The following is a 22,500-nucleotide window of genomic DNA, read 5'->3' as shown; positions in this document are numbered from 1 at the left end:
CACGGACGGACAAACGAGCACGCACACACACACGCACGTACGCACACGACCGAGCAGACGCGACAGACAAACACGCATGCACACTCACAAACACACACACACACACACACACACACGCACACAGGCACACAGGCACACACGCACACACGCACGCTCACACACACAGACACACACACAACCGAGCGGACACGGACAAACAAACACACACAGTAACGGACATACAGCGCACACACACACATAGCACGCAATCAAAAGCACACAGACAAACGCACATGCGCACAAACACACACACACACACATACACAGAGGAAGGCATACAAAGATATTTTCACACACACACACACACACACACACACACACACACACACACACACACACACACACACACACACACACACACACACACACACACACACACACACACACACACACACACACACACACACACAGGAAAGTTAAACACCAGGAGATAATCAGATAGATGATCAGACCAGGATTTATCATGTGGACCACATATTTACATTACTGTGTTTTGATAAAGCGCATTGTAATTTAAAATAACACATAAATATTATACAGCATAAACAGACTTCCTTACAATGCATCATCCCAGGATTTGAACCAAGGTGACCTCTGTGTGTGTGTGTGTGTGTGCGTGTGTGTGTGTGTGTGTGTGTGTGTGTGTGTGTGTGTGTGTGTGTGTGTGTGTGTGTGTGTCTGTGTGCGTGTGTGTGTGTGTCTGTAAAGGGTTGTGTTGTATGCAACCGAATTGCACTTGTGCGAGTATCCATCGGATCTGCTTTCATTGCTGTTTTTTCACAAGCTGAAGCTTACAGCTGTCTCCATCTCCCCCTAGTTATTTACAATATGTCCCTCTTTGGCCTCGTGTGTGTGTGTGTGTGTGTGTGTGTGTGTGTGTGTGTGTGTGTGTGTGTGTGTGTGTGTGTCTGTGTGTGTGTGTGTGTCTGTGTGTGTGTGTGTGTGTGTGTGTGTGTGTGTGTGTGTGTGTGTGTGTGTGTGTGTGTGTGTGTGTGTGTGTGTGTGCTTGTCAGGGTATTGGCAATGGTTCTCGATTCAATGTGCCTCACGATACACATGCCACGATGCGCTTCTATCACAATGCATTGCGATTCATTCATGTACTATTGCGATGCATTGTAATATTTGCTCCACTAAATGTGTAAAATGCAGCTTACGTGTGTGTGTGTGTGTGTGTGCACCGTATGAGAGCGCACTGTCTTTAGTGGGGCTTGAAGCGGTGTGTGTGTGTGTGTGTGTGTGTGTGTGTGTACCTGGGTGGCAGAGCAGCAGGCAGTGGTGTCCGCAGTGGGGCATGTGTGTGCGTGTGTGTGTGCGTGTGTGTGTGTGTGTGTGTGTGTGTGTGTGTGTGTGTGTGTGTGTGTGTGCTAGCAAAATTTTGCTCTGTTTCAGCTATAATAGGTAGCATGCAAATATGGAGACGAAGATGTTTTGTTTATCCTTGAATGATGTTTCATCTTTTGTAACAACAATGCTGGCATAAGTAAGTGTGTAAGTCTTTTAAAATCTGCCAGCCTGTCAATAGCCTATTCCAAAATATTTGGATCTTGTACCTTAATGCTTGTCTCTTGGGTCCAAATAAAAGTAATCAAATGTGTGTGTGTGTACCTGGGTGGCAGAGCAGCAGGCAGTGGTGTCCGCAGTGGGGCGTGTGTGTGCGTGTGCGTGTGTGTGTGTGTGTGTGTGTGTGTGTGTGTGTGTGTGTGTGGTTTGTGTGTGTGCGTGTGTGTGTGTGCGTGTGTGTGCGTGTGTGTGTGTGTGTGTGTGTGTGTGCGTACCTGGGTGGCAGAGCAACAGACAGTGGTGTCCGCAGTGGGGCTTGAAGGTGCGCTGGCACACCTGTCCGCAGGAGTGGGGGAGGAGCCAGGGGTCGGCAGGGGGGTCGGCCACCTTGCTGCAGTAGCAGTGGTAGCGCGTGGGCGTCTGGTGCGGCGCGTACTCATGCCGACACTTGGGACTGGAGAAGTGTATAGAAGAGACAGATGGAAGATGATGGAAAGACGTCAAGCCACGTCAAGTCAAGTCACATATATTGCTATAGCCCATTTCATACAGAACTAGAAATGCACTGAGAGAGTGCAGACCTCAACCAAGGAGGCTGTTTCATAGAACGTTTGACTATGCTACATCCCTATATTTATTTCAAGTCTTACTGCCTTCTTTTTGTGGAGTTAGAAACTGGAAGGTCAAAATTCGCAATTCAATTTGCGGTCACTAGGGGTGTCTAGATTTCTAGAATAGCAATGGTGAAGGACGTTTACAAAAAATCGTGGTTCCGGTTCGTGATCAAGATCACCACCAAAATTGTATCGCTTGTTCCTTTAGTCATTTCTAAAAACTCCACAGAGTTTCAGCCATATCCGTTCATTAGTTTTTGAGTTATCCTGCTCACAAACAGACAGACAAACAAACAGACAGACAGACAGACAAACAAACAGACAGAAAAACCGTGGCCGAAAAGATAACCTCCTTGGCGGCAATAAAAATGTAGGTAGGCCTATTAACACTTTACAATAAAGAGCAACAAACAAAAACAAATGCAAATTAAATAAAAGTAATGGTGTGCTAGGCCTATCAAATCTAAACAATAATGGATAAAAACAACAACAACAACAACACATTTTTTTAAAATTGCTGATCATGTACCAAGACTGCACACAGACTAACACATCATTGGCTGAAAGAACCATTCCATGAACAGGGATTGGTCGAAGCGCTCACCATGGCCAGGGGTGCTCCTTCTTGCCAAAGTCCTCATCGGTCACCGAGGAGACCAGGAACACAGAGTCCTTGGCCCACTTCTGGATACAGGTGATGTGGAATATGCAATAGCACCGCTCACAACTCCACACCTGGATAACACACACACACACACACACACGGTAGAGGATTAGAGATGTGATTTGAGGTGTGAGTGTATATATGTGAGTGTGTGTGTGTGTGTGTGTGTGTGTGTGTGTGTGTGTGTGTGTGTGTGTGTGTGTGTGTGTGTGTGTGTGTGTGTGTGTGTGTGTGTGTGTGTGTGTGTGTGTGTGTGTGTGTGTGTGTGTGAGCATCTTACTCCTTGCACGTTTGACAATGCAGATCAGGCACACTATTGTGTGTGTGTGTGTGTGTGTGTGTGTGTGTGTGTGTGTGTGTGTGTGTGTGTGTGTGTGTGTGTGTGTGTCAATGTGTGTGTGTGTGTGTGTGTGTGTGTGTGTGTGTGTCTTACTGCTTGTGTGCGTTTGACGGAGGCGATGCAAATAAGGCAGGCAATGGCTCCGGACTGGAAGGCCTCGTTCAGATACTGCCTGGTGCGCTCAAGATCAGTCGTGTCACCCCCTACACACACACACACACACACACACACACACACACACACACACACACACACACACACACACACACACACACACACACACACACAAAACAAACAAACATGGACATAAATTAACACACGGACAGACATACACACACACACAGCCAAAACAACAATGCAATGTATTAATTGACACAATCCATTCTCGGACAGAGGCGCACACAGACACGTGCACACACACTTAATGATAAATACACAGAACTCAGTGTCTATATAAGAACAAACAGTTCTTGACTGACTTCCTGCATTTAGAAGGACACAGCTAAGCTTATTAGACCACATAATGTATAGACTGTGTGTGTGAGTGTGTGTGTGTCTTTTAAGGAGTAAAAGGCAGATGTGTGTATGCGTGTGTGGGCTGAGCAACACAAACACAGACACTAATCAGTATGTTATAGACCTCGGGCTCCCACACACACCCACACACACCCACTCACACACTCACACACTCACACACACTCTCACACACACACACACACACACACACACACACACACACACACACACACACACACACACACACACGAGAGAGAGAAGCCTTGTGCACCCCCACCCCATGGGAATATTTACATTAAAAGCAGCAGTAGTCAACTGTGACCTCCAGCATCAGTTTTCAGACACGGACTCAACTTAATTCAACACAAAGTTTGTAGGCCAACTGAGGCACATATGTGCGCGCACGTGTGTGAGTGTACACTCTTCACCTGTTTGGCTGGTGCAAGTGTAAAGTTTCATTAGCATTTATATAGTAGAATATTTATACAAGCCGGTGGCACAATTCAAAGGGAATCAAAATATCATTTTAATACCGCCATTGGATGACCTGCAACATTTTTCCACGTGCGTGCGTGCGTGTGTGTGTGTGTGCGTGCGTCCTCTTCACCTGTCTGGCTGGTGTAAGTGGTGAAGGTGGACTCCAGGATTTTGCCCTGCTTGCCAGCCCTCCCTTTGCCCTGCCCTTCGTCCTCCTCATCATCGTCGTCCTCTTCCGAGGAGGAAGAATACTGGCTCTCCGCCAGCCTCATGGCTGCAGCCTGATTGGACTTCCTGATCTCATCAAACTTGGACTGGGATGACACGCCTGAGGAAGAGGAGGAAGAGGAGGAGGAAGAGGAGGAGGAGGAGGAAAAGGATGAAGAGGAGAAGGAGGACAAAGAGGAGGAAAAGAAGGAGGAGGAAGACATAGGGAGGAAAAGGAGGAGGAGGAGGAGGAGGAGGACAAACAGAGGATGAGGAAATGAGAAGAAGGAGAGGAGCATGGAAGAGAAAGAGGGGGATGAGGAGGAGAAGAATGAGGAGGAAGAGGAAGAAATACAGTAGACAGAGGAAGACAGGGACAAAGAGAAGAGAGACAGAGAAAGAGTCGAAGGAGGAGGAGGAAGAAGAGGAAGAAGAAGAGGAGGAGAAGGACAAGGATAGACAGACAAAGGACAAGGAAAGTAGGAGAGAAAGAGAGTAGAGAAGGAAGACAAGTGCGGTAGAAGGGGGGAAGAAGAGTGTGAGGAGGAAGGGGCAGAGGAGGAGGAGGAGGAGGAGGAAAAAAAAGGAAGAGGAAGACGGGTAGAAAAAAAATGAGATAGTAGAGAGGATACGCCAGATGAGTAGTAGATTTACAACAGAGGAGAGATGCAGAAGGAAAGCACAAGAAAGAGAGAAGGAGAGAAAAATAATCAGGCAGGCATATATTCCAACCACATATTCCAAAGCACAAAATTTCTCGGTTGACCGGAAAAAACCTTGCCCACCGCTGGGTGCAAAACATGTAAACAACTTCTGTGGTGCTGCGTGGGACTCAAACAGGGCTTACTTTTGGTCGCAGTGCAGGGGTGGGGTTCACGAAACCATAGTTGCTAACCATGTTAGCTACTTTGTTGTTTGCAAAGCAATTTCCCACTGGCAACTAACCACGTTGGTAACTGGCTAGCAACTACGCTTTCAAGAAATGCACCCCAGTGCAGCGTGTTGACTTAAGAACAAGCCGGCGATTCACGCTGTGAGGAAATGACTGCCGGCTCCCTCTAATTGATTCATGTTTAGGAGTTGGTAAGACTCCCCTTATGTGGACCAAGGGGAGCACACACCACCTTACAGTAGCACAGCTGAAAGGGCAATGCAAGGACACATCATATTTTCGGTAACATTTTACTTGAAGCCGGCGTCGTGGTCATGATAATACAGTGTCATAAAAAGTGTCGTAACACAGTCAGGGACGTGTCATAAACATTATGTCCAAGTGACAATTGGTTATGGTAAAGAGACAACCCTAACAATATCAACTTTTCGTGACATAAAACATTTATGGCATTGACGTAATGCAGGGTTCATACACTTTTTCACCAATTTTTTTCCATGACTTTTCCATGACTTTTCCAAAACCTTTTTCTGAATTTCCAGGACCGAAAAACCAATGACCAATCGCGCGGGGGGTGGGGGCATAGGCTATATTACAGGCTATATTACGTAGCCTATATTATGAATATGTAATTACTGTATATATTTATACTATAGACTATGGCATATTATATTACATAGCCTATATTACAAATATGTAAACAATAAACATATTCATACTATAGGTTATCTTTTACTACAAGCTATAAGCAACCATTATACTTCATGTTGTATTACATTAATTCTGCTATTATTCACCAATGTTATATTTCGCTTGTCTAATGTAGAGTCAGAAATGAAAATGAATAGGCCTAGGCCAGCCTATAGCAAATTAGGTCGTGAAATCATCATGAAGACACATTTTTATCAACATGCTCTCTATGGAGATGGATAAATGCTCATCCTGCCCAAGTAAGAAATCATAGGCCTGCCTACTACACCTGCCTAAGCACAACAGTCCAAAGCTCCTGTAAGAATGTTGTCATTTGTTGTGGTCGTTGCTGGAGGAAAAAAAAAAAAGAGAGAGACTGCACTGTTCGTGGCATAGTTCTAGTCTGACGCCCACTCAAGGAGATGCTAGAATGAGTTTCATTTTGTGTTACAACGATCTGACCGATTTGAAAACAAAGCCACAGATTACTTTTTCAAACTCTAGTCACGCTGCCGTTTATACCGTATTTCAAAACAGGCGCGTCATGCAGACATTGGTAATCGTTTGGCTCGCGGTCAGCTGCACATAGACTACTGTAGGATTTCATGTAATCTTTCAGCACACTGGAAGTTCACTCGCAGGCAGCAGGTGCATTGCTTATCAATATCAAAATATCGGGGCTTACCGAAAGCATAAAGGTTCGCTTGGTGCCCTATCTGGCAAATTAAACCAAGACCAGTGGTGGACAGTAACGAAGTAAATGTAATTCGTTACTGTACTTAAGTAACATTTTCATACTTTCATACTTTACTCAAGTATTTTTATTTGGTAAGACTTTATACTTTTACTTCACTACATTTCAAAGCGAAATTTAGTACTTTCACTTCGTTACATTTACAGAAACACTCGTTCCTTACTCGTTCCTTTTTTTATTTAAGGCGATACACGGCAAGTGAATTAATTAATTTTTAATGCCCTGGTGAAATCTGAGATTTCACGCTGGTGTGAAGAAAGTGAAACTGAATCCGATTGGCAGACTCAGAGATTCGCCATTGTGATTGGTTGTAATGTGTCACGTGACAACAAGCTCCACTGTACAGAATTAGTTTCAGAAGGAAAGCGAGCAGAGCAAGACCACTGATGTGTCCACCACTGTTGCTACTTGCGAGACGAATTGAAATAAGAAGAAACGGTACTTTCTAGTAACATGCAGAAAGCACAGCAAAACAATAAAGCAGGCGACAATAACGTTGTTAGAGTGTATTAATCTGCACGTCGTATTCGTTGTGTGAGGGGGGAGAGGTTTAGCTCGCAGGCTGCACTCGCCTGACGACGAAATTTGTCAGATAGGCTTCGCGTTTGAACTGAATAATCAGTGAAATGATACTTAATGTAGGCCCTACTGCTTATTTGACTTACTGCGCTATATCTGTGTTATGGCTTACAATAGAGTCACTTAATTGCCGCTTTTGTAGCGTGTTGGTTTCTTGAGTCAAGTAGCCTACACAGGATGCCTAAACATGCTGCTTATTCCAAACTATCCAGGCGCACAACTCCGTGATAGCATTCTTTCCCCTCACATTGCAGTATTTTCTGAAGTAGTTGGGGATATCAATTACTTGTCTAATAGACTCCCCTGTCACCAAAAAAATGATTTGCTTCAACTTCATGGAAAAGAGGGAGTGTAAAGGGTTTGTATCTTTACATGAGGATTGCCATGCCCACCATATGTTACAAAGTGAGGCTACATGCAACATGTATCCTTGCAACATGTATCCTTTCCCTTTAGTCAGGTCAGTAGGCTACAGTGGATATGAAAAGCTTTGGCAATACCACCAAAGTGAGGTTGTAAAAAACAACAGCAACAAAGTAAAAAAAGAGAGAAAAAAGTGGACTTTGGCTAAATATTGGCCCAGTGATGTGCACAGGCACAAAAGGCTTTTTCATGATCAGACAGATAAGTGTTCCAATTAAGTTGTATCACGTAGGCTATTGCAAATCATTGGCATCTAGCAAATAGAGACCATTACAAGTATTTGAAGATGTTCCTATCTTTAAAGGTAGCTTAGAATCACAAGAAGTCTGTTTGTCCATACATAGGCCTAAGCCAACCTTAACATAACCAAACACTACATACTACTACTACTACTACTAATAATAATAATAATATAAAATAATAATAATAATAATAATAATAATAATAATAATATGAAGAAGAGGTCTACCAAAACCATAATTATAACAAAAAATAAACAAAGTACTTTATTGGCTACTACTCTAACTCCTTGCTGTCACAAATAAGTAGGCCAATACTGGACTGTAGGCCTACGGCTGGGGGGTATTGTAGTAGTTGTTCTAATAGGCATATTATCAATTTCAGCCTAATCATATTTAATATTAATGGCCCTTTCATGTGTTCTTTTGGGCATGTAAGGGTCAGTATTAAATGTTTAGAGAGGTGAAAATTAACTTCTGATGCTATAACATCCATGGACTTACTCCACAGCGTTTCTGAGGCCTGTTATGGCCTAGTTCTAATATGTTGGTATAGCCTATGCAAATCAGAGGATATTTAATTATATATGACCAAACTAGGCCTACAACACTTAAATATTAAAATTGCACCAAAGGCTTCATTTTAAAGTTTTTACTTTTTACTTTTAGTACTTAAGTATTTTTGACGGCAGATACTTTTGTACTTCTACTCAAGTAAAAAAGTGAGGTGAATACTTTCACTTTTACTTGAGTAGTTTTCAATGCAAGGTAACTGTACTTTTACTCAAGTACATAACTGGTGTACTTCGTCCACCACTGACCAAGACCAAACAGGTCTTAGGATTGTATTCCTTTTGGCATTAGCTACGTTTCAGTGGAACCGCTAAATATTTTAAAACGCGTATAACTGCTAACCTGTTAGTAGCTGAGGAGGTAACCGCCTGCTGTATCTTGCCCTTCAGGTGGCTAACAAGTGCCGCTGCTTCGCCCATATCGGACGGACACATCCCAACTTTCGTCCTCTCCAGCCATTGTTGATCATCTTTTCAGAAAGTTAAGCCGCGCATTGTTGAAGTAACACTTCGCGACATGCTGTAATATCGTACAGAACCACATTTCTTTTCTAGGATTAGAGCTATGATCACCTCTCACCACCACGCACACACTACATCTAGCTCGCGCGTTACGAGGCCGGTTGCCAGGTGTGACTGATTTTTAGCGCCAAAAACGCTTGAAACCCGCCTGCAGCCATTACAACATGCGTTATTTGAAACCCTATCAATTTGGCAACACATGGTTAGGCAGACGCAGCCTGCACTAGACAACATTTCCACGAGAACTCGGACATTTAGATTTTATTACGCCGTGGCTTCAACTTCATAAAGATAATTGATGAAACACTGGATGGATTTCCATGACTTTTCCAAAACTTTTGACCAAAAATACGTTTTCCATAACTTTTCCAGGCCTGAAAATTAGAATTTTCAAATTCCATAACTTTTCCAGGTTTTTCATGACCGTACGAACCCTGGTAATGTGTCATGACACCGTTTTGACACTATTATGACACTGTTATGTCATGCATATGATGCCTGCGTCAAGTTAAGTGTAACCAGGTTTTCAACATGGTGTCCAGGATAAAGCGCACTAAGAAAGCGCCAATGCAACAGAATGGAAAAGTCCAGTCTCCTAAATGGACGTAACCGTTTCATTCATTCTGAACGCCCGCTAGCCTCCAAAGGTCTCCTAAAGGGGCATGGCTGCCATGCGGCAGGACCTCACTTCATACTGATTCTGGACAAGATTTCTTATGAATTGTTTACTCCAATTTTTTAAGCCTATATCTTCAATTGGTGGTGTGCCTTGACAGTTTTCATTGAAAAAAGTGCACCATGGGGTTTTTTCCAATGTGCAGACTCCTCTCCTCGGCCTGTGCATGTGGCCTCATGTTTCGCTGCCGCCCCTCCTCAGTGGAGAAAACAACGAAGGTTCCCCGCTGTCAGCCTAGCCACAACAACTTTTAGGGGACTATTATTAATTCACCATCCTGATGCAAATGAGGAAATGACATTGGAATTGCGCTTTTGCAAGATATTGAAAAACACTTCTGTCGTCAGTGAGGTCATCACGTGACAACAAACTGGCAAGGGAGCAAGGAAGGACGGCAGTTAGGATATTAGAAAGAAGAACTTGATTAAAAAAAACAAATGGTTGAAAACGACTGCAGTGGACAGACATAACGCCTTAAATCTGGTTCAGACTTCTCCTTCAGTTGCAGGACACTTACTGTCAGCGGGGAGTGGCGGCAAATCACGTACCCAAATAGCCACCACCTCCCCCTCTTTAGAGCTGAAACAACCCCTTGCAGCGCGCAATGTATATCTCTCCCAGGGTGAATTGTCCGCAACCTACCGCTACCCCGCCGCTGACAATACATAACCTGCAACTGAAGGAGGAGTCTAAAGAAACCTTTGGCCTTACCTCTGTTCTGGGGAGCCGAGTGCTGTGTCTTTGATGCTGGGGCGGCTGGGCCAGCCGGGGCTGCTGGGGCTGTAGAGACACCCCCTCTCCCCCTGCCGGCCCAGGCTCCCATGTCTCCCTTATTGCCGTCTCTCTGGGGGGGTCGATCCCGGGCCCCCTTACCGACGTCTGCGCCTCCCCCCACCGCCACCGCCGACGCCCCTGCACCGCGAGGCTGGCCTCTGCCACGCCCCCTGCCCTGCTGACGCCAGGCAGGCTCCATGGCAACCACCTGCAGAACAACAACATCCCATAATAGAACGGAGAGTAGTAAGAGAGTGGGGTACAGTAGGCCAGTACAACTTCTACAAAGAATCCTAAAATCCTAATCCTAAAATAGCACGGTTTCCCATCAATTTTGTAATGAGAGCGTTACTTCTAAATTTGCTTTACAACAAACCTCATGCTAAATTCCATGAAAGTGCATCACATCATTTCCCATCACATCTTGTAGCAACTTTGTGTCAACATGTGCCTACTGAACCATCATAACGGGACGCTGTGTGTGTAGTGTGGTGTATGGTGAATGACAGGTCCACCTGCCCCCTCCCAACCGTAGACTACACAACTAAAATACGCAAATGAGATTTTCAAGCGAAGTCACTGTAAGAGGCGTACAGCGAGAACTGCCTGAGACACACATATTGCTCACAACTGACTGAATGTTATGAGAGATTCAGAAGAGACCAGTAATAGAGAAGAACGCGTTCTCTGTTTGAATGACGTGTCAACTTGATACTGTCCAAATGCTCTACTTTACAGTCTGCAATAACAGTTACTCGTTTACTTGACAACCGGTAATCCTCCATCTCCTCGCATTACAAACACAGCATATATGGTTATAACTGCTTGACTACATGTCCTAAAAGGAACTTAAATAGCGAGGAACACCACAGTGAGTATACTTTGAAGATTATATGTTGCTGACTTCTCTAGCACGACACACCTCACACTGACAGAGTAAAAAAAGACAGACATTCCTCATAATAGACTTTAGATGCGTGGTTTTGATTCCCAAGTCTACTTCATTTTTTCATTGTTGTGCACCATCTGTAAAGCAGTCTGCAAGTAACCTAGAGCAGAGCTAGCGGCTAACTGCCTAACTGTCTATTTAGCTAGTCTGAATTCAGTGAGATTTTACGAACAAGCTCTCTGCAAATGGCATAGATATTGCGGAGAACTGTTGACTTGGTATATTCTACTTTACCGCACCAGCAAGTAAAAAATAAAGCAACTATATGGGCTACTTCACGTTAATTCATAAAATTTACCTACCAGAGTTTCACTCCACTGTCATGAATGAACTTCGCATGCGCAGACTCCCCGGCTCGGGGTGCATTCTGGGTAAAGTAGTGTTTTGGTTATCTGGAATGCAACATTGTCAACTAAGCGATGGAAAGAAAAACTACATCTCCAACTGTTCATATTCCTGCCATTGATGCAACGTGTCAGAGATGCACAGGTGAAATAGCCTACTGTACAGTCTGTGCTGAAAATAGTGTATGTTCTGCATAGTCTTCTTCAGCAGTGTTGTAAATTATTAAGTGGAGAAAACCTCTACCATATACCAGCCCCCCCCCCCCCCACACACACACACACGCACACGCACACACAGAAAGAGATAAGGGCGAAGAAGAGTTTGTTTTGTCATCTGGCATACTTAGGCCTCGACCTATTTCTTTTAGGCCGACACAAGCCATGCAATGTCATTAATTCATTCATTCATCTTTCTGTTATTCATTCAGTCTGTCATTCATGGTACCCTACTCATTGACAGACTACAAAGCATGTGGGAAATGTGTGTGTCCAAAACACTGCATTTACAGAAATAATGGTGTATAATGCTGCACAAGAAAATTGCCGTTTGGTTATACTGGAGTACAGTGCAGTATTTTCATGAGGATAAAAACTTTCATGGGCAAAAACTTACTTTTCCAGTGGCAGTGAGAAAGTAGGGCTGTACTAGGCGTCCTTTAGGACCCATTTTCATGACCCCTGCCTCTCCCATCATATTTCAAATACTAAACATTTCTGTTCCTTAATATTGATCAACGTTAATGTGAAATTTCCCAGGAAAAGATCATGTTTTTATTAACCCAACAAGTGAATACTGTTACTAACCAATTTATGGAATGATTATGTGAAAGCATTCAATGTGTTCAAGGTGTTATACAGTCCCTTCTCTCTGTGACACCACCCTTGCAGTGCCTCCATGCACAACAATAAGGCAAGGTACCCCTAAAGCAGTATTTCTCAAAGTGGGGCGTAAGCCCCCCTGGGGGGGCGCGAAGGTATCTCAGGGGGGGCTTGTGACATCTGATTTTGGGGTTTTTCCCCAACGGAAATGATTTCCTGTCTCGCCAATAAGTCAATATGTTTCAAGCCCTCACCAACATTATATTATTAATTGTCATGAATTTGAATAGCATAGGAAATTAACACACATCTGCATTCGACTGCAGTCCCTCTTTGTTTAATTTCACCAGTCATCACCTTTCCTTTGATTCTGCGCAGCGATCGCAAAATCAGTCTGTGCGAGTACTGCTGTTGCTTGGGGGGGCTCGGAAGCATTCAGACCCTCTGAAGGGGGGAATGATGGAAAAAGTTTGAGAACCACTGCCCTAAAGTAAGCTAGTTGTATGCCACAGCACACCCTGGTGGTGATACAAGTTTGTCAAGCTTGTCACAGATGGTGTGTGTGTGAGTGTCTGTGTGTGTGCGTGCGTGCGTGCGTGCATGCCCACGTGTGTATGTGTAAGAAATATCAAAGGAAATGGAAAGTCATGTAGATGATTTATCACCTGGTTTATTAGTAGTAGAATATCTCCAAACAGAGTAGACTTTTACACATTTACACATTCTCCGCATCTACAGCTTACAGTTAAGCATATTCTGACACACCCCAATATTGACTCAGATTTACAGTTTGCGGTTTACACAGTTTTATACAAAAATAGAGTGGAGAACGGTGAGAATGCAGCTGCAGCATTGAAGACATATTTGTAGTAATAAAAGCACTTGACAAAAAAACCTATAGGCTATATCTGAAAGCCTTGTCTGTATGAATGTTTTTTTCCCTACTGTATGTGATGCACTGTCAGTACTACTGCAATGGTGCGTTATGTTTGAGGCATGAGTACATTCCTGATTGTTTTTCAATGTTTCGATTGAAAGGATGGTTTCATTGGCAGAAGATCTTCTTTTCTGCAATGATTATGCAGAAAAGTCTGGGGAACTCCAAACACATCCTGTATGACCTGTTCCAGAAGTAAGACTGGGGAAGCGGGAGAAACTTTTGTCAAAACAAAAGTTTTCTTCTACCTTTTTTATGTTTTCAACTGAAAATGCTGCATAAAGAACGTGGCTCTCCTTTGTCAGAACCAATTCTGTGAACATCATACATTTTATCCTGCTTTTCCCAACAAAGTCAAAAACTATACAGTTGTGTTCCACCACACCAGACCTCTGAGAAGATTCCAGCAAAGCACAGGATCCCTGTTTCCCCAATGAAAGACGTTTTCAAGATGGAGAGTTGTCAGTTTGAGGGACCAAAAAGCTCACTACTAGAGTCCCGCCGTAAAAGTCTGTCAAGAGTTGAGCTTTTTTTGTCTCCCGTATGTGTCCTTGTTCACCTCCACCGTCCAGTGTCTCTCTTTTGTTCTTTGATAACTTTATCATTTGTCTTTCTCTTCATGCTTTTCTTCTCTCATTCCTCCTCTTAGCCTGTGGCTTTTCCGTGACCTTCCTCTTTTTACTTCTTCTCGGCCTCCACCATCTCGGTGGAGAAGACCACGCCGGCGCTGACGGCCATCTTCCTCTCCAGCTTGGCCAGCCTCTTCTTCAGCTTGGACTCCGCCGCCTCGTGCTCCGCCAGCAGCCGCGCGTACCGCGTCTGCAGAACCTCCAGACTCGAGCTCATGTGCATCACCTATACAGAGTAGAGGAAGAGGAGAGGAGAAGAGAGGAGAGGAGAGGAGAGCAGATGATAATAGAGGAGAAGAGAGGAGAGGAGAGGAGGGTAGGGGGAGGAGAGGAGAGAAAGAGAGGAGAGGATGATAGAACAGAATAGAATAGAATAGAATAGGACAGAATCAGTTATCATACAGTAGAATAGAGTACAGCCGAATAGATGAGAGTATAATAGAATGGAGTAGAGTAGAGTAGAATCAAGCAGTCTTTATGTAGCCTATTATTGTTCCAACAATGCCCTACTCTACTCAATTCTAGGTAGTTAAGGATGGTAGCACATTTTTCCTCATCTCCTTGGGGTTGGGTGCTTCACCTTAATGTCCTTTGCTACCAATAAAGCACTTTTACTCTGCTCTACTCTTCTTTGTTTCCAGCAATTAAGTCCCACAACAATACTCTACTCTGTAGATACCGGTAGGTACTGTAGGTTGCAACTTCTCCGCTATCTCCTTGAGGTCGAGTTCACGTGTATTATGCCTACACCTACACACCTTAATTTCCTTTATGACCAATAAAATACCTCTACTCGACTCCACTCTAACCCATTCGGTAACACTTTACTTGACGTGTTCCTGCATAACACATTCATAGCAGCTCTTATAAAGCCTGTATGAAGCATTCATAATTGTTTCATGACCCATTCATACCAAACCTTTCATGAACCTAGGGGACGGAAGGACAGCTATTGTCAAAATAAAAGTGAAACAAATCAGCACAAAAATAGCAATGCTGTTTTGCAATTGTTTAACTTTTATTTTGACAAGTTGCTGTCCTTTTGTCTTTCATGTTTATGAAAGGTTTCGTATAAAGTGTCTTACGAAACGGTCATGAAGCCTTCATGGAAAGTGTTTAACAGCTGCTATGAATGTGTTATGCAGCGACACGTCAAGTAAAGTGTAACCCTCCATTCTATACGGAAGGTAGGCATGGCCGTAACTACCATAGAGGACATAGAGGTCATGTCCTCAGTATTTTTTTCAGAAATGTAAAATGTATCTATGATGAAAATCGATCTATGATCAACAATGGTAAAATTCGTCTGCATACGGCACCCCATATTCCCATTCATTTACCTCAAACACAGCCCATATTTTTTAAATCATTAGTTGAAATATTCCTACTATAGACTATTATCAGAATATTAGGAAGCCTCGCAACAGTCAGTGCGTGAATCATGGATACACATTGCAAGGCAAGTTTTCTCGTCAAACACTCTGGAGCGCATCCTCAAGGCAGTGATTAATGAAAACAAACTTGAGAGTTTGACTAAAGAAATGCACAGCATGCAGTATTTGCCCTCGGTATTTGAAAACGTCTCGTTACGGCCCTGTAGCTACGCCAATAAGTGTCACCTTGTCCTCCATCTCCTTGGGGTCAGGTCCCTGTGCCGCCACCTCCAGGTCCAGTAGGTTGTCCCTCAGCAGCATCTGACGACCCTTCTCCTCCAGCATGGCCTTGGCATCCGGGTACTCCGTCAGGGCCTCCATCAGGTCGTCCTGTTAAATACAGACGCACGCATACATTTTTTACTTTATTTTATTTGGTTTATTTCATCAGGGACAATGTGCAAAGCACATTAATTGCATAGTGTAAAACATACCTGCACCAGATTATAGGTTAAAAGCTAATTTTTATCTTCCATCTTCCATCGTACATTTACGCACGCACACACGCGCATGTACGCATGTATGGTGCGCAAGCACACACATGCAGACATGCGCACACACCAACAAAATTTTGTTATTAGAAATTGAAATGCAATGTTGAGAGTGTGTGATTAAACATTTAGCAAAGTTTTGAGTCCTCACTATGATGTCACAAGTCATGAGCAAAAACATACAATAAAAAATACAATACAAAATAAAATACAAAACATTACTAAGAGAAGGAAATCAGCAGAGGCACTAAAAGCAGCAGGAGTATTTTGTCGATAGAGTTCCAGTTCCAATAGTACACAAACACACACACACACACACACACACACACACACAGGGGCAGTATAGATATGGGGCCCTCGAAAGCCATTCCTCAAACACACACACACAAACTACACAAAGTACACACATACACACACACCTTGGAGAGGCAAAAGAGGTCCGAGTATCCGATACTGCGTATGTTGGCCGTCCTCCTGTTCCCTGCCTTACTGCCCTTGATGGCCAGGATACTGATCTCGCCGAAGTAGCTGCCGTCGCTGAGCACCACGAACTGCGTAACTCCGTCGTCCGCCACCACCGCCAGCTTCCCCTCCTTGATGATGTACATCTCGCGCCCGATGTCGCCCTTCTTGCAGATGTAGTCGCCAGGACTAAAGACCTGAGGCTGGAGCTTCAGCACCAGTTCCACCAGCAGGCCGGCTTCGCAGTCGGCAAAGATGCGCACCTGTGGATGGAAGGAGATTTTGGTTACATTTTAATGCATTAAGTTATACGTTTATAAGTTTGTTATATAAGTTCGATGTGCTGTACGGTAGAATGTAGTGGTGGCAACAATAATCGATTCGGCAATGCATCGCAATGCGGGGCAGGACAATTCAATTATCGATTCGGCAAATGCCATAATCGATGCGGCATATTTTTTCACTTTTCAATTACTTCAATCGGTATTTCCAAAGCAAATGAATGTTATATAGAATTAAAGCTCTTCAAAGACCTGAAAACATCAGGAGTGATACACACAGCAGCCAATAAAATTGGCCGTCTGACTGCTTCTATTGCTTCATGACTGATGAAAAATTTGCCCCGCTTCCAGTACAAAATGTAATGCATTGCAATGCATCGTAGAATTGAATCGTTACCTCCCGAATCGTAATCGAATCGAATCGTAAGGGCTGTGCCAGTGCACACCACAAGTAGAATGCATTTTTATACAACTTTGTAGAATTGGTACAGACATAAGCTAGCCATGCTAACATGAACATTTGACAAGGGTTTGTTTGGAACTATTTAGACAAGCATGAAGCAAAGTTCGGAGATCGAAGGATGTTGCTATATCTCTGATGCATAATCTCTTTCATTTCAGTAGGAGGACAGTCAGTGAGAGGAGCCAAGATAAGAAGCAAGCATAGAGGATTCCAACTAGAGGGTTCATAAGCATGTTTTATGGGAATCGGTCTGTGTAGGGGTCGTAGTTTAGCTCTCTCCCATTGACTTCTATACAAACGTCTGGGGTGAAGACTCCGCCCACTTTTGCAACTTCCCGTTCACTTATCATGGTACTTTTCTAAAATTAATTAAACATTTTGTAGCATACTTCACTACAGAAACATGCTTGATTTGGTATAAACCACAGTCACTGAAGAGATTCCCGTTGTTTCAGAAAAAAATTCTTTGTAATTTACGTGGAAATTGAGTAAATGTCACCCATACATCTCTATGTATTTCTGGCGATTTCGAGCGATTTTCACCCCACCCGCCATTTTCTTCCGGCGCGACCGATTCCCGGAAGTTAACATGGTTATGAACCCTCTAGTTGGAATCCTCTATGAAGCAAGTGAGAGAGAGAGAGAGGGGAGAGGATGGGGAAATGACCTCAGGCCAGAATCAAACCCAGGTGCCCGGCATAACAGTACAGTGTCTTGCATGCATGGATCAATCTTGCATGGAGCATTACACATGTTCAAATGGTCAATTTCCTACTTCACTTGACACAAAATTGAGGTGTTCAGAATCAGGCTAATAGCAGAACCAAGGAGACTGGTACAGGTACGTAGATCAGGGGTGCCAAACATAAGACCCGGCCCTGCCAAATAGTTCAATCTGGCCCCAGACTTGTAGAGGAAAAAAAACGTATGCCTTCAGACCAAGAGCGACCTACGCTAACGGAGCGACGGAAGTCATTATTTCTCTATGGAGGGCACGCGACCAGCGCTACCAGAGCGAATTCGCCAGGGGCGAAGCGGACTGAGCGACCAGAGCGAATTTTAATAATTAAAGTCAATCTAATCTTATGGTAATGAGCTATGACGCGGTTCGGCAAAAATCAACTGGAATGTTCATATCAACAAATGTCCCAGGCTGTCAATCCAGAGCCATTGTGTGATTAGCTAAATCAAACATGTTAATGCCGCGTCCAGAGTGAATACAGCAACACAAAACTTCTGCTACCTCCGCTACCAGGGAGCATAATTTGCTCTTGGTCTGAACGCGACATAAGAATGTCAAAAAAATAAGAAAGTCTCCCACCCATTACAAAGTTGTTGCAGGTTTTCAATACTTGAGACTAAGAACACTTTTTTGCTTGTCATTTACAATCAATGCTCCTGATATACCCACTGCCATCCATCTTGAAATCATTGATTGCAATGTAATTCCGATATGAAGCAGAAATTTGTAAAACATGTAACACATTGCAAGCCGGTTAAACGTAAAAAGGTAAGTTGCCCTGCTGCCTTAACTCAACTCGAGGCTTAACCAAGTTGAGTTAACTTACAAACTTAAGGCTGCAGGCAACTTACCTTTTTACGTTTAACTGGCTCGCAGTGTTTAACAGTGTATTACTCACCTTCTTCAGTGTGTCCAGGTGGACGTTGATGGCTATCTCCGCTCGCAGCTTGTCGGGCAGGTACTTGAGCACCTCCCGCTCGTCCACCGCCTTCTTGTTGGTCCACAGGTAGTCGAAGGACTTGATGACCCGGCGCTCCAGGTCCTTGGACACGTGTCGAAAGGCCATGTACTGCTTGATTGAGTCGATACGGGCCTGGAAGAAGTCATTTACGTAAGCGTATGATTTAAAATTGATGTTGTGTAAAAATGTGACAAAAGTCATGTGATGTTGCTGAAATGGAAATGTGTGTTTTGCAGTGAAAATTGTTCAACAAATGTGTCTGACTGTAGTAAAAAGTTGGGTCAAGTTGGCCTAGGGACATTTTGAGTTACACATAGATTTTGAATTTTGTAGCCATTTGAAAGTGTGTAATTTTTAAAGGGACACTGTGCAGGAAATGGTCAAAAAAGGTACTGCAACTATGCTGATCATTGAAACTGGGCTGCCTATTGCCAAATTTAATCTTTACATGAAAGTTTACCAAGTAATAAAAAATATTTTCCAGTATGGTCCAAGTAGAGTCATTTTTGCAGCTGAAAATGGCTATTTTTGGAAATTCAAAATGGCGGACCATGGAGAAGATCCCCCTTTTCATGTATGAAAAGTGTTTTTTTTCCAGTCATAATGAATACTTAGATTTTGATGGTGGTGGTAAGTATTCATGAAAAAGGTAACATTAGTGAATGGGCAGCATGAATTCTGGAAATAAGCAACTAAAAATCTCACACAGTGTCCCTTTAAGATCCAAATGGGAGAAACTTTGGTTACGCTTTACTTGACAGCGGCCTGCCCACTCTTCTTGTGACGCTGCACAAAATTCAGCAACCACGGTAGATGGGTAGGTTATATCTGATATTTCAATACATCTCAGCACCAATTCCACCAGGTAGGTTAGATCTGATATTTCAAAACATTTAAGGAATCAGAGCTATTTTAATTTGTGCTATTCGTACAGCTCAGTGGGGTGTTTTAAGCTGATGATGATACACTTGTTCTGTCATTGGGCCAGCTCGTAGCTAAGTCAAATGAAGGACTGGTCTGATTGATTGTACACATACAGTAAAAAAAAAAAATGCACTTCTTCCTCTTTTCCACTGCCGGTTTTCTGGTAGGCGTACAGCTCGACAAAGCGCGACTCGGTCACCACTTTTTGCTTTACGATTGAGCTGTGTCATGCCTATTCGAAAAGCAAAAAGTGGCGGACGAGTCATGCTTTGTCACGCTGTAGGCCTACCAGACAACCGGCAGTGGAAAAGAGGCATTAGATAGCCCTCTGGGACCAAATACTGTAAACTCTCAAGGAGGTTATGCCCATGTACGCTAGTGTTTCTCTGGGACTCTACAGCCCTCATGGGGCGCTATGGAACCCAAGGTTGGCGGGTTTTTTTGTTTTTTTTTTAACCGATTCATAAACCACGTTGAGATAAATATATATTTTTCAAGTGAGCCCAGAGAAGGATGCAGCTGAAAGGGGGCGATGCTTAGTTGCCATTGAGGAGCATTAGTCTACAAAGTATTTTTTTTTTCATTACTAAGGGGGAAGGCCTGTGATGAGGTCAAGGGGGCGTTGAGACTTATGACGAGGTCAAGGGGGCACTTGTTGAGAACCACAGTACTCACCTGGAAGTCTGCTCTGGCCTGGTTCATGTTGGTGATCATGGAGCCGACGTTACCGACGATGGTAGCGAAGATCAACACTCCAACCAGGAAGTCAGTGACCACAAAGAAGTACTCAGAGTTTTTCTCGGGCGGCGGCGTCTCTCCGATGGTGGTGAGCGTCAGCGTGGACCAGTACATGCTGTACGCGTACTTTCGGACCAACCGTGCGAACTCGGGGTCCACCGGGTCCGGGTACACAAAGCCATCGTCACCGAAGCCGATCCACTTGGGAAAGACACAATATTTATTCAAATTGTTTTTAAAAAATTACAATTAGGGCTTTCAAACGATTCTTTTTTTAAAAGTACAGCGAGTACAGCAATCTGGAATAATCCATAGTTAAAAATCCAATCCACTTGGAAACATTTTATAAAAACTGTTAAAGGTACACTATGCAATTTTAGTTGTTTACTTTCTAAATTAATGCTGCCCATTCACAAAGTTGGTCTTTTCATGAATATCTACGGATACACCAAAGGATTGCCACAGCCAATCAACTTGGACAGAAAAAGAAATATTTTCTACAATTTGAGAATTTTAAAAAATAATTCAAAAAATATATTTTTAAAACCAGACCTAAAAAAAAACCGTATGTGACTACAAGTTTTATAAAATCTCATACGTGTAAGAAATGGGCAACTTTTATATTAGCTGCCATATACTGAGTAAGCAGTCATATTCCATGTACAATGTTTACTAAGAATGTCCTTTATTATCCCACAGTGAGGAAATGAATGTGTTGCAGCAGTAACAAACATACAACTTGTGCAAAAGTAAAAGAACTACAGTGCAGACACAAGCCCAAGTATATAAAGGAGATAAAATAGAGTTGTTATAATGGCATATACAATGGTCAATACGTACAGTGTGTGAGCCATATTGTGAATTGACCTTTTCCGTGTGCTAAGGGTAATAATAAAAACTAAGCAGCAATGCCAGTACTGTACCTTGGAGACGGAGTAGTACAGACATGCGTTCCAGTGGATGATGATGAGAATGTACATGACGAGGTTGGAGATGCGGAAGACGTTAGGGAAGTTGGTGCGCGTCTCGGTGCGCTCGAAGAACTCGAACATGCGGCTCACGCGCAGCAGCTTGTTCATGCGGATCTCCGGGTAGTTCATGCCCACCTGAGATACACAGGCACACAGACAGATAGAGAGAAATATTATATATATTATATTATATTATATTATATTATATTATATTATATTATATTATATCATATTATATTATATTATATTTTAGTAGTGCATTAATACATCAGCTTGTTCATGCAGATCTCCCGGTAGTTCAAGCCTAGCCTGATTATCATCGGCTTCCAAATCTCTTCGAGACTTGGTCTGACCAAGAACACAACAGTTGACATTTCCCAGATGGCATGGTCGACCTGCTTCCCTTGGTTTGCTAATGGTTGTATACTTCCCTACAAATTGGGAGGAGTTCCACATTTTTCGTGAGCTCAGAAACAATATTGTTGTGTCCTTTAGAAACAATCTCTGGTTGCTCCATGCAAGGTTCAAGTTCAAGTGCGCTTTTAAAGTCAAAGGGAAGTGTTAAAGTTGTAAGCCTTTTAAGAAGAGTATCCTGAAGTCTCCAAGTCCATTCTTAGTCAACAAGCGGGAAAAGTGGTATGTGTAATTTGTCTTTTGTCATTTTGATTTTGTTTATGTCTTATGATTTTGGTGTTTGAGAGCATATGATTTAGTCCTGTGTTTTTTGTTTGTATTTTTAGTTCTACGGTGTTTTCAAAAGTGTTTCAACGTCGCATGAATGAGTTGGTGCAAAATAAAACATCAGTAAACCTGGACCTCGACTTTGCCTGTTGACTGGGAACGGCACAATTGTATTGCGATTGACCTGACTAGAA

At 43.2% G+C, this 22,500-nt stretch overlaps 2 protein-coding genes across 2 annotated transcripts in view; both read right to left on the bottom strand.

The window, feature by feature from the left end:
* Positions 1–11,762, bottom strand: part of nfxl1 (nuclear transcription factor, X-box binding-like 1) — a 45,446-nt gene extending 33,684 nt beyond the window's left edge. Inside the window, exons 1-6 of the mRNA XM_063186586.1 lie at positions 11,733–11,762; positions 10,419–10,689; positions 4,284–4,481; positions 3,254–3,363; positions 2,761–2,891; positions 1,818–1,996 (exon numbers count right to left, since the gene is read on the bottom strand). Of these exons, the coding sequence (XP_063042656.1) occupies positions 1,818–1,996; positions 2,761–2,891; positions 3,254–3,363; positions 4,284–4,481; positions 10,419–10,680 (880 nt within the window). The 5' untranslated portion in view covers positions 10,681–10,689; positions 11,733–11,762. The remainder of the gene's footprint in view (positions 1–1,817; positions 1,997–2,760; positions 2,892–3,253; positions 3,364–4,283; positions 4,482–10,418; positions 10,690–11,732) is intronic.
* Positions 11,763–13,247: 1,485 nt separating this feature from the next.
* The window catches only part of cnga1b (cyclic nucleotide gated channel subunit alpha 1b), a 20,128-nt gene continuing 10,875 nt past the window's right edge, over positions 13,248–22,500 (bottom strand). Inside the window, exons 10-15 of the mRNA XM_063186852.1 lie at positions 21,578–21,760; positions 20,592–20,855; positions 18,930–19,124; positions 16,503–16,808; positions 15,779–15,922; positions 13,248–14,385 (exon numbers count right to left, since the gene is read on the bottom strand). Of these exons, the coding sequence (XP_063042922.1) occupies positions 14,209–14,385; positions 15,779–15,922; positions 16,503–16,808; positions 18,930–19,124; positions 20,592–20,855; positions 21,578–21,760 (1,269 nt within the window). The 3' untranslated portion in view covers positions 13,248–14,208. The remainder of the gene's footprint in view (positions 14,386–15,778; positions 15,923–16,502; positions 16,809–18,929; positions 19,125–20,591; positions 20,856–21,577; positions 21,761–22,500) is intronic.

The sequence above is a fragment of the Engraulis encrasicolus genome, chromosome 21 (assembly GCF_034702125.1).
Source record: "Engraulis encrasicolus isolate BLACKSEA-1 chromosome 21, IST_EnEncr_1.0, whole genome shotgun sequence".
NCBI lineage: Eukaryota > Metazoa > Chordata > Actinopteri > Clupeiformes > Engraulidae > Engraulis > Engraulis encrasicolus.
This window is presented reverse-complemented; position numbering and strand designations above follow the sequence as displayed.